Source organism: Rattus norvegicus, chromosome 20 (assembly GCF_021556685.1).
Source record: "Rattus norvegicus strain SHRSP/BbbUtx chromosome 20, alternate assembly SHRSP_T2T, whole genome shotgun sequence".
Taxonomy (NCBI): domain Eukaryota; kingdom Metazoa; phylum Chordata; class Mammalia; order Rodentia; family Muridae; genus Rattus; species Rattus norvegicus.
Window position 1 is genome coordinate 6,705,713 of NC_141553.1, and position 12,396 is coordinate 6,718,108.

General features: G+C 48.9%; 1 protein-coding gene across 1 annotated transcript in view; it reads left to right on the forward strand.

Annotated features, from left to right (window-relative positions):
* Bltp3a (bridge-like lipid transfer protein family member 3A) overlaps window positions 1-12,396 on the forward strand; it is a 44,314-nt gene that overhangs the window by 12,779 nt on the left and 19,139 nt on the right. Inside the window, exons 2-7 of the mRNA NM_001431780.1 lie at window positions 7,068-7,230; window positions 7,329-7,367; window positions 7,852-7,943; window positions 11,337-11,526; window positions 11,771-11,911; window positions 12,221-12,391. Of these exons, the coding sequence (NP_001418709.1) occupies window positions 7,068-7,230; window positions 7,329-7,367; window positions 7,852-7,943; window positions 11,337-11,526; window positions 11,771-11,911; window positions 12,221-12,391 (796 nt within the window). The remainder of the gene's footprint in view (window positions 1-7,067; window positions 7,231-7,328; window positions 7,368-7,851; window positions 7,944-11,336; window positions 11,527-11,770; window positions 11,912-12,220; window positions 12,392-12,396) is intronic.

Below are 12,396 nucleotides of genomic sequence, written 5' to 3' on the forward strand. Positions count from 1 at the left end.
GGACGCTTAGAGTTGATTTCACTTTTGCTTGTGGCTATGCCCTGATATTTTTCACTCTTGAAGTAAGAAAGTATTTTAGTGGAGTCCACAGTTAAGAGACTTTGAATTTTAAAAAGACTTTGAATTTTAAAAGATAGTGGATATTTTAAAGGGATTGAACTTTCCATATGTAAAGACTGTGTGACTCTTGCAGTTATTTTGATCTTGGGGTATGAATAAGAAAGTGAGGGTTGAGGCTTAATAGTGATATCTTTGTGTGTCAAGTTGACAAGGGGTCAATTGTACTGGCTGGTTTTGTGTGTCAGCTTGACACAAGCTGAAGTTATCACAGAGAAAGGGGCCTCAGTTGAGGAAATGCCTCCATGAGACCCAGCTGTAAGGCATTTTCTCAACTAGTTATCAAGGGGGGAGGGCCCAGCCCATTGTGGGTGGTACCATCCCTAGGCTGGTGGTCCTGGGTTCTATAAGAGGGCAAGCTGAGCAAGCCGGGGGAAGCAAGTCAGTAACATCCCTCCATGGCCTCTGCATCAGCTCCTACTTCTTGACCTGTGTGAGTTCCAGTCCTGACTTCTTTGGTGATGAATAGCGATGTGGAAGTGTAAGCTGAATAAACCCTTTTCTCCCCAGTTTGCTCCTTGGTCCTGATGTTTGTGCAGGAATAGAAACCCTGACTAAGACAGCTAGGGTCTTCAGAAAAGAATGAAGAGCACTGGGGGTTGGGGATTTAGCTCAATGGTAGAGCGCAAGGCCCTGGGTTTGGTCCCCAGCTCCGGAAAAAAAAAAAAGAAGAATGAAGAGCACCAGAAACATAAAAGGACCGTGGTTCTCTTATTTCTATAAAAGACCACACTGGTGACTGTTCACTGATCTAAACCATACATAGAGTTTTCTACTTATGTGTTATATAGAGAGATTCCTAGAATACCACACATGACACCTGCAGAATTGTCATTTCAAATGCATACCCCACCCCCTGTAAACTGGGTAGGCCATATCTTGCTCAGTAAACTCTGAATAATTTTCAAGTTTACAGCTGGTGGGAAGGCTCTGCAGTTGGGAGCACTGGCTGTTCTCCTGGAGGACCAGGATTGGATTCCCTCGCACTCAGGTGGATGTCCAAGACTGTCCGTAACTCCAGTTCCAGGGACTGTGACACCTTCTTCTGGCGTCTGCGGGTACCAGAGGTTTCTGTGGTGCTCATACATGCACCTAACAAAGAAAAGAAAGGCACGGACTCAGGAACTCACCGAAGTGCTGATTTCAAGGGCAGCCTGGGCTACTTGACACCTTGACTTAAGGAAGTTCTTTGCTCTGCATTTAAAAACTTTGGCTTTCTAAAATTGTGTCACACATTGCTCCAATGACTAAGAACCTCCCTGCTGCCTCTCTTGCAGATTGCATTTCTCTGGCAGAGATGGAGTTGATCTGTCTGTTTCTCCAACTTGATTTCATCTGAGCCTCTGTGCTCAGTAATAGTGACAGATGGCCTGGAAGTGTTTCCCCACATACCCGTATGGACTGGTACCAGGCTGCCATCAGCCTTCTAGCCACCCCGGCCTATGAGGGACGCTGAACAAAGTTGGTGCCAGGGACTGTGGAGGACAGAGAGGTATAGAGCAAGGTTCTCCTCAAACATTCAGACTCCTATGGTTCCCTGAGGGTTTCATCTGGCTCCCAAGGCTGATGTAGGACAGTTAGTCTCATGATAATGGTCTTAGTGTAATCCCAACCCCTCTGCTGGGCTGAGTTCATGCTGAAATTGTCTGTGTAAGTGGTGATAGTGGCTTGGGTTCTTGTATCATCCTCAGAGCCTCAGTCCAGCGTGCCCCGCCCTTCCCCATAACAACTGGTATTGTAGATCACCGTTTAAAGCCTTTTCTTTCTTTCTTTTTTTTTTTTTTTAATTTTTTTTTTATTTATATGAGTACAGTGTAGCTGTCTTCAGACACACCAGAAGAGGGAATCAGATCTCATTACAGATGGTTGTGAGCCACCATGTGGTTGCTGGGAATTGAACTCAGGACCTTTGGAAGAGCAGTCAGTGCTCTTAACCGCTGAGCCATCTCTCCAGCCCAAAGCCTTTTCTTTATCATCGCTGTAAGATTCAGGAAATACCAGTTTAGGGAGTATGTTTTGTTTATTTTAAATATTTTTTTTATTTATTCATTTATTATATATAAGTACACTGTAGCTGTCTTCAGATACACCAGAAGAGGGCATCAGATCTCTTTACAGATGGTTGTGAGCCACCATGTGGTTGCTGGGAATTGAACTCATGACCTCTGGAAGAGCAGTCGGGTGCTCTTAACCGCTGAGCCATCTCTCCAGCCCTGTTTATTTTAAATAAAGATGGTCCCATTATGTAGCCCTGGCTGTGCTGTGCTGGAACTCAATGTGTAGACCATGCAGCCCTTAAATCAAGAAATCTACCTGCCAAGTTCTGGGGTTAAAGGTACCGCTGCATTCTGAATTCTTACTTGTTTCTGGCCCTAGGGGTCCAGCTTGGGGCTTCTTGTGTGTTGGGCCCATGATTTACTGCTAAGGAATTCTGGCTGCTCTTTTGGAAAAGCTTATGAGGTGGGATGTGTTTATCACTGGTGAGAAATTGCATAAAGTATTCTCGCCAGTGCCTGAGCAGATATGCAAAGTGCATGTGCATATCATCCAGCCTAAGTGTGTAGCACGCGGTTAGATCTAGAGCCGTGCATGTGTGTCCAGTGGCAACATTGCCTAAGGATACATCACCCAGATTGTGCCCCATCTGTAAGCCATGCAGCCTCTCAAGTACTGAAGAAGACCGAACCCAGGGTCTTACACTCGCTAGGCAGTCACTCTGCCATTGATCCAAGTCCCCATCCCCAACCTGAAGGAATCAGAGTAGCAGTGTTCTGCCTTTGATCGTCTGCTCTTTGCTTTTGTACTCGACCATCCAGCTGATGACACGGTCGGTGCATTCTCTGGTCACCAGCCAGCCTCATGGTAGAGACTGGGCATTCTTGGATGAACTGTTAACAGCAGGAAGAGAAATGGATCCTAGTGTGGCGGTTCAGCCGTAATCCCAGCACTTGTTAGGCTGAGGCAGGAGGGTCAGGATGCCCGTCAGCCTGCACTGTATTCAAGACCCACTTTCAGGAAACCAAATACATTCAACGGTGTGTAAAGGTTTATAAACAAACATGCCATTCTATTTAAGGGATGAGCATCTAGAGATTTTGGTATTTGTATGGTATCTGGGAGGACCTGACTATAAGATATGAGTAGGGCTGGAGAGCTGTCTGCTCTTCCAAGAGGTCCTGAGTTCAAATCCAGCAACCACATGGTGGCTCATTAACCATCTATGATGAGATCTGGTGCCCTCTTCTGGCCTGCAGGCACACACGCAGGCAGAACGCTGTATACATAATAAACCTGGTAAATAACTTAAAACAGACTCACTGTAAGTAACGAGATGGAAGCCATTGTTAAAATGTTTAAGTGTGTGCTTGTGCGTGCGTGTGTTCCCACGTGTGGGTGCCTGTGGAAGCCAGAAGGGGCTGGGTCTCCCTGAAATAAAATCGCAGGCAGTTGTGAGCTGCCTGACACACACAGATGGTGAGAACTGGAAGTGGTCCTCTGCAGGAGCGGGAAGCGTTCCTCCTGCTTAGTCATCCCTCCAGCCCTGAGAAATGCCACTTATTTTATACCAAACTCTGGAGAGAGATTTTGGTAAGAACACAATGTAGAAATTAGTTATGTCATATCTTTAGTATAATCACTCCTCAGCTAAAAAAAAAAAATACAACTTATTCCGTGTTTATAGTTTATCTCTTATCCAAGGGAGCATGTAGTTACAGATACTTTCCCTTTTATATATGTATGGAATAATGGTTCTCCCTGGGTGGGCTTTAAATATGTCGGGGCGTGTGTGGTGCACTGGTGTGTGAGCATGCATGTGTGTGCAGCGTGTGGGAATTGGTTCCCTACGGTCAGTGTGGGTTCTCTCGAGTGTTCGTCCCCGCTGATCTCTCTCCAGGCCCCTCCTCCTTCCCGTCTTCTTTGAAAGCTCCTAAGTGGACAGGACCGCACATACCTGCAGTCTAGAGCTGCCAGGCCAAGGCAAGGTTGCCAATGTGAGGCCAGCCCAGGGTGATGATGAGGGAGAGAGGCTCATCTCACTGATTCTCATCCTGGTTTGTCCCCCTCGAGGAAGGCAGGTAGGGGAGTGTGAGGAAGAAGTGGAGGGAGCTGGCCAGTGCCCTGTGATAGCAGATGTGCCAGCTTCCTGCTCTGCCTGCTTTTTCTCCCTTAGGGCCGCCTCTCCTGGGGCCTCCTCTCCTCTCCAGGCCTGTGCACTCCCCCTGTTTTTCTTGGTTTGTTCTTTAGCAAGTGTTCCAAGAAGACGGACTTTTTTCTCACCACATTTTTTGTTCGCTTGTGGGTGGGTGTTCATTTCAGGAAAGGAGAGTTTTCAGAGGAAAGGACCCATTGGTAGGCAGCTGCTCTCTGGTGTAAAGAACAGAACTGGGTCATACTCAGTTGATTTTAAAGAATTTCTCATTGTTTGTTTTTGGTGTTTGGTTTATTTGGAGACAGGGTTTCCCTGTGCAGCCCTGGCTGTCCTGGAGCTAAGGTCTGTAGACCAGGCTGTCCTCTAACTCAAAGAGATCCTCCTGCCTCTACCTTCTGCCTCCCCACTGTTGTGCTAGAATTAAAGGCATGCACACCATCTCCCTAAAGGGATTTGGGATGTACGAGGCTGCTTTCAGTTCCCAGCAATGCACACACACACACATACACACGTGCACACATGTGCACATGCACGCACGTTAAATGAATTAAAACCAGTCATATTTTATGTTAAAGTCTGGGACTTTGTTTATCCTATCGTGAAACTAAACTGAAGCCCTGCCCTTGCCCCTCAGATGCTTTGCTGGAAGGATGTTACTGTGGGTAGAGTGACTTTCACATGGATTTACATTCTCAGGGACAGTCCCAGCGCGTGCGCTTAGCCGGTGACTTTCTTCATGAGTGGAGGATTTTGACAGGTGGTGAAAGTCATGAGAGGCCCAGGGCCTGACAGTGCACTGGGAAAAGGATTCTCTCAGGAACTGAATTGGTTTCAGAGATAAAACTCTACCCGAGTGTGCTCACCTTCTTCTTCTTCCCTTAGATGTGAAGTTAGTGAGTGGAAACTCAGAAAAAGGCCCGCGTAATCTTCCCCCTCTTGTGTGTGTTCTTGAAGTACATAAAGGTGGGTCAGAATAAAACCATCCTGGGCATCTGCTGTCCTCCCAGGGCCTTGAACTGCAATGGTCAGCGCACTGGGCGTCATATTTGGAGGTGGTTTTTCTGAGCTCCAACATTATTTAGAAGCTGATAGATACAGCCTGCTACTTTAGATGGATGCTTGCAGAGGCAAGCAGGCAGTGTAGTGAAGTAGTGAGCGCAGTGGTGAGCACAGTGGTGAAATGCCTCCATCCCCAGGGCCCACCTTGGCATGGCAGCCTCCTTGGATCCCTGCCTGAGTGCCTGATGCAGTCCTGACGTTCTGGAGTCCATGGCAAGCAAGCCTGCTCTCTATTCTGGAGGGAGCCACGGCGTCATCCTTCCCATCTGTTTTGCACACACAGTCCTGACAAGAGGCCCAAGTGAGCACTCAGTAGGGCTGCATACTCTTGGAAGCACAAAATTGTACCAGAAAGGAATGGCTCCACAGCACTGCGTGCACATACTAGGGGCTGCTGGGACTTTAGAAAACCTCCCGAGGGGGCAGGCTATTGGAGTGAGTGTCTTCTGTGGGTGGAGCTTCCTGTGAGCCTCCTCCCTCAAAGTATTGCTCCCTGGACTTTGGTTGTCATGCCCATTCCTTCCAGAGCACTCCTTTATGTACATGATGACGATTCCCGTGGTTACAAACGCCAATCGATAGTTAATTCTACTGTGTCCCCACTTGATCAAATGGTTGGTTACTGGCTCAGTCTCATAGGTCAGTGATTGAATCTAGTAGGTCTTCACTGAGTCTACTAGATCAAGAGTTGGACTGAGTAGGTCGTCACTTGCAGATTCTGGAAGGTCATCTGGTGAGTCTTACTGGTCATAACTGGTTGGATCTAGTAGGTGACTTGGTGGTTGTGGGTCTTTGCTGGTGCATTCTGGCAGGTCGGAAGTGGACTCTGTGTGGAGGTTGGGGTAAGTCACAGCCATAGCCCACAAGCCAGCGTCGTGCGGCAGCGAGGGTAGAAGCCACAGGTGAGCAGGAGACACTGATTTCCTTAAAGATTACTTAGTATTTGTGTGTGTTGGTATGTGCACATGTCTGTGGGTGCTCTGAGGCTGGAAGAGGGCATTGGATCCCCTGGAAGTGGTATTAACAGGCAGTTTGAGCAGTGTGATGTGGGTGCTCTGAAACAAACCCAGTTCCCTGACAGAGCAGCCAGCTTTCTTCACTGTTGGAACATAACCTTCAGCTCCTCTGGGTCCCCTTGACTGTGAGCTGTGTGAGGCCATCAGCGGCTCCATCCTCCATGGAGCCTGGCGATCCACGTGGGAAAAGTCAACCTCTGACCTTCAGACGTGTGCCATGGTATGCTTGTGCAAACACGAGTCACGTGCGCACGCATGGTAATAAATATAGCCATGGTGTGCTTGTGCAAACACGAGTCACGTGCACACACGAGGTAATAAATTTTGAAAGGAAGATGAAACATCAGCTGTCGTCGTTTATGTTTCTGTTTAGTGGCGGCCCTTTGCTGTTTTGTGGCCTTTGGGGCAGGGTAACTCCCATCCCAGGCTGGCTTCAAATTCACTGTGGCCTTGATCTGCAGCAACACACACAAGGGCTAGGATCGCAGGTGTGCACAAGCATCTGGCCCAGCTGCTCTGTTTTTAGGGGACTTTTATGTGGGGATGCAGAAGTAGAAATAGAAGGATGTGTCACCACTCCTCCAGCCACTTCCCAGACTCCCCAGCACATTGTCAGGAGGACGGTGGCCATCGTAAGTAGGAGGAGAGGTGTTGGTACAGTGGTGTAACGGTGGAGAGCATGCGGTGATTGGCTGGCAATGGTGTTTTACTGTCACTCTCTGCAGGTTCACGAAGAATCTTTCCCCAGACAAAATCAACTTGAGCACGCTGAAAGGGGAGGGTCAGCTGACCCATCTGGAGCTGGATGAAGAGGTTCTGCAGAATGTGCTGGAACTGCCTACCTGGCTGGCCATCACCAGGGTCTACTGCAACAGGGCCTCCATCCGGGTGAGAGTGGGGTCTGAGCGCTGTAGCTGTCCCGAGCCGGCAGCCTTGTTCTCTTAAGGAGCGGCTGTCACAGGCTTGTGTCTCTGCTTTCCTTTCAGATCCAGTGGACCAAGCTGAAGACACATCCGATCTGCTTGGTAATGGTCTTTCCCATTTGATAGGGATCTTTCGTTTTATCTTTTTGTTTGGGTTTTTTTTTTTTTTTTGTTGTTGTTGTTGTTTTGTTTCATTTTGTTTTGTTTTTGAGACAGGGTCTCTCTAAGTAGCCTCGGTGTGTAGACCAGGCTGGCCTCTGCCTCCCAAGCGCTGAGATTATTACTGGTTATTCTCTTCTTCTTCTTCTTTTTTTTTTTTTTTTTTTTTTTTTTTTCCGGAGCTGGGGACCGAACCCAGGGCCTTGCGCTTGCTAGGCAAGCGCTCTACCACTGAGCTAAATCCCCAACCCCCTATTTCTGGTTTTTGACTGCTCGAGCTCCAGCCTTAAATTTCCTTGGGATCCAGGCAGGAAGTTTCAAGTGTGGCTTGTGTTGGCTGTGCAAGACTTCTAGCACAGTCCTGTTGTTTTACCGGTGCTGTGTGAGTTTTGTGTGGGCGCCTCCTTCTCTATAAATTGTCTTCCAGTGTCTGGATAAGGTGGAGGTGGAGATGAAAACCTGTGAGGACCCTCGACCCCCCAATGGACAGTCTCCCATCGCCCTTGCTTCAGGACAGAGGTTAGTTACCATGAGCCTCGATGAAACGAAGATGCGTGGATGGGTGTGTGGATGGATGGGTGGGTGGATGGGTGGGTGGATGGGTGGGTGGGTGGATGGGTGGGTGGATGGGTGGGTGGATGGATGGGTGGGTGGGTGGGTGGGTGGATGGGTGGGTGGATGGGTGGGTGGATGGATGGTCTTGCTTTTCAGTCCATGCTGCAAACTTACGATCTTCCTGCTTCAGCCTGTGAATATATATGTGAAACTGTATGAATAAAAAGTGTGTCTCATTTTTCCTGGCTCAAAATAAAACTTTGATTGCTTAAAAATTCAGACATGGGGCTGGGGATTTAGCTCAGTGGTAGAGCGCTTACCTAGGAAGCGCAAGGCCCTGGGTTCAGTCCCCAGCTCCGAAAAAAAAAAAAAAAAAAAAAAGAACAACAACAAAAATTCAGACATATAACCAAAGCAGATAGACTAGTACCTCAAATCTCCGTGTTACAAATATCAGACCTCAACAATTACCAACATGTTGCCAGTGTTGTGTCCTGAGTACTCCAGGGTTTGAAAGCAAATCCCAGATGCCCTGTTATACATCAGTATGAACTTGGGGTACAACCAGCTTAGCGCTGAGTTATATCCCATTGTGTAGTGCAATTCAGCCTGCCCCCAAACCCTAGGACGTCTTAGGTAGCCCAGGCTGCCTTTGAATTCATTATGTGTAGGTCAGGCTGGCCTTGAGCTCCTGATCCTCTGCCTTCCCATCCCAAGAGCTGGGCTTACAGGCGGTGCTACCATGGTCAGCTTTCTACCACTTTGGAGCTCGTTTCACTTGCACTTCTTGGCCTCCATGAATATCCATTCGGACGTGTCTGTGTGGATATGTGCTAGTGTTTCTCTCGGATGAACGCCTTGGGGCAGAAGTGCTTAGGTGGTGTCTTAGGGTCTTACTGCTGTGAGCAGACACCATGACCAAGGCAAGTCTCATAAAGGACAACAGTTAACTGGGGCTGGCTTACGGGTTCAGAGGTTCAGTCCATCATCATCAAGGCAGGAGCATGGCAGCATCCAGGCAGGCATGGTGCAGGGGGAGCTGAGAGTTCTACACCTTCATCTGAAGGCTGCTAGCAGAAGACTGACTCCCAGGCAGCTAGGATGAGGGTCTTAAAGCCCATGCCCACAGTGACACACCTACTCCAACAAGGCCGCACCTCCTAATCCTGCCACTCTCTGGGCTGAGCATATAGAAGCCATCACAGGTGGTAATGGAAGAAACTCATTCTTCCCACAGTTGACCAGACTGTGTCCTCCTTTAACGTCTTATACACTTTTTCAGGTCCTCTTTTCACATTTCTTTTTTGGGGGGTGGGGGTGGGGCTTCTTTTTCCTTTTAAAGGAATATAACTTCTCAAAAATTTTTCCTTCCATCTATTTTTTCTTCTTTCTTTCTCTCTCTCCTTTTTGAGACATGTTTTCACTGTTCAACTGGCCTGGGACTTACTTGCTGGCCTCAAACTCACAGGGATCCGCCTACCTCTGTCTCTGGGGTAAAAAGTGGGACTGGAGCTGAGGCGACCAGCACCTGTGTAAATGCCAGGCGGGTGTGGGCGTCCACCTGCAGTGTCAGTGCTGAAGGTGGAGTAAAGAATTCCCAGAGCAGGTTGGTCTGATTTTTTTTTTTTTTTTTTTGGTTCTTTTTTTCGGAGCTGGGGACCGAACCCAGGGCCTTGCGCTTCCTAGGCAAGCGCTCTACCACTGAGCTAAATCCCCAGCCCCGGTTGGTCTGATTTTTGCAGACATCCCCCACCCCCCACCCCCGCTCCTGTCTCTCAAGTGCTGGGATTGCTGGTGTGAGCCACCATTTTCTTCATTGTTACTGTATTTGGGGTCAGACCCAAGGCCTGCACCACAGCAGGGAGTGATCCGCTGTAGCCGTGCTCCACACTCACTGAGCTTGGACTTGTGGGTAAGCCCAGTGTTATTTTTCTGGGAACTGTATATTTGTTCCACTTCTTATGGCTCTCGGACTGTGTGGCTACGTGGCTTCTAAGTGAAGGTTCACTTTCAGTTTAAACGTCTAGGTATCCTCCTGTCTTTGTTTCTCTATGTAACCCTGGTCATCTTGGGACTCTCTTTGTAGATCAGGCTGGCCTTGAACACGGAGATCCACTTGCCTCTGCCTCTGGAGTGCTGGGATCGAAGGCATGAGACACCGCCGCCACCACATGGCTCTAGATTTTTTTTTTTTTTTTTATTCTTGTGATGAAAAAAATTCCAGAATTGGTTTTAGCTTAACAGTTCCTTGGCCAAGGCAACACTGCAGCTTACAATGAACCCCTTTCGGGTGGATGCCTTCCAGTCCCTAAAAACATAAGAATAAAAAAGACAAAAGAAAAGATTTCTGCTTTGAAGAAATGTTTTATTGAAGTAGGAAGAGGATTTCTTTGGAGGATGGGGTTAGAGGGGCGGGGCAGGGTAGAGGTGGGCAGGGCAGTCGAAGATGACGGAGTACATTGTGTGCATGTGGGAGGCTGTCGAAGAGTAAGAAAGAAGAGTGTGCTTTCCACAGTCTGAGTGAGGCCTTCCAGGTGTGCGTCTCTCTCTCTCTCTCTCTCTCTCTCTCTCGGGCTTCTCAGCGAAGGAGAAGTGTCATTTTTCTGCTAGCTACAGAAGGCAAGGCGGAGGTGGGTGCATTCTTGAGCAGGACTGGTCCTATCAGCCCCCTGACCTGTCTGCCTTTCTTACATTTTCCTACTCCCTTTTCACACTGGTTTGTGTCCTGGAAGATTATAGAGACCAGGAGGCTGCAGAGTGCCGGCTGCTCTTTTAGCGGCTCTGGGTTCTGCCCTAAGCACCGCAGAGCAACTGTTTCTGCCTGTAACTCCGGTCGGGTTCAGGTATCCAACTCCGTCCTTTGACTCTTTTTTTTTTTTTTTTTTTTTTTTTGTTTTGTTTTGTTCTTTTTTTCGGAGTTGGGGACCGAACCCAGGGCCTTGCGCTTGGTAGGCAAGCACTCTAACTACTGAGCTAAATCCCCAACCCCCGTCCTTTGACTCTTTGGGCACAACCGCCACGAGATGTACAGAAATACGCAGGCAGTGCATTCACGCAAGTAAGCAGGAATAAGACAAGTATTAAGAAAATCCCCAGCCGGGTTGGGGATTTAGCTCAGTGGTAGAGCACTTGCCTAGCAAGCACAAGGCCCTGGGTTCGGTCCCCAGCTCCGAAAAAAAAGAAAAAAGGAAAAAGAAGAAAAGAGAGAAAGAAAGAAAGAAAGAAAGAAAGAAAGAAAGAAAGAAAGAAAATCCCCAGACAAAAACTTGAGGGGCAGCAAGGAGAGAAGTAAGAAAAAGAAGCAGCCATGTTGGCTACTGCCCCGGCTCTGACCGCTGCCTCCCTCATGTGTTACAGTGAGTACGGCTTTGCTGAGAAGGTGGTGGAGGGGATGTTCATCGTGGTCAACTCCATCACCATCAAGATCCACTCCAAGGCCTTCCACGCTTCCTTTGAACTGTGGCAGCTCCAGGGTTATAGTGTCAACCCCAGCTGGCAGCAGAGTGACCTGCGTCTGACCCGCATCACTGATCCCCGCCGAGGAGAGGTGACAGCCTTAGCGTTCTGAGGGGGGTGAGTGGAGGGATTCCAAGCAGGGGAGCCCCTAAAGGACCCTCCTCCCTGTTGGAGCTGTCCCCACTCTTGGGAAGCCTGGGGTCCTTTCCATCCAGAGTCACTGCTCAGCTGTAGGTCTGGATCCTGCACTGTCAGAATGCTAACCGAGAGCAGCAGGTCAGCCCCCTGGGTCTTCTGACCCACAGAGTGAAGCATTTTACTTTCCCTCCTTCCAGGTTTTAACATTTAAGGAAATAACTTGGCAGACGCTCCGAGTCGAGGCAGACGCCACAGAAAACGGTGATCAGGACCCAGTTACCACCCCGCTGAGGCTCATTACCAACCAAGGCCGGATCCAGATAGCCCTCAAGAGAAGAGTGAGTGTGCTCCCCGTGCCAGGAAACTTCTGGAAGTTGGTATTGTGCCACTGTCCTTGCCGTTGGCCTCCCCGGTGTGGGAGAAGCTCCCGTCCTGTTCTGGTACTTGTAGAAACCAGTTTCCACCTGTATTATGCAGGCAGTGGCCCCGGCATTTCACGGTTGGCTGGTCTTTGGTAAAAGAAGCAAACCCGAGTCATTGTGTAAGAGGCCAGCTTGCCAGCATGCTTGATGGCCCTTCTCACCTCCGGAAGGCAAAAGGCTGCCAGCGACACAAGGATCTAAACCGTGTTCTCTGTGACCCCTCAGACGAAGGACTGCAACGTGGTTGCCTCCAAGTTGACATTCCTCCTGGACGACCTGCTCTGGGTGCTGACAGACTCACAGCTCAAGGCGATGATGAAGTATGCTGAGTCGCTAAGCGAGGCCATGGAGAAGTCGGCCCAGCAGAGAAAGAGCCTGGCACCCGAGCCTGTGCAGGTGAG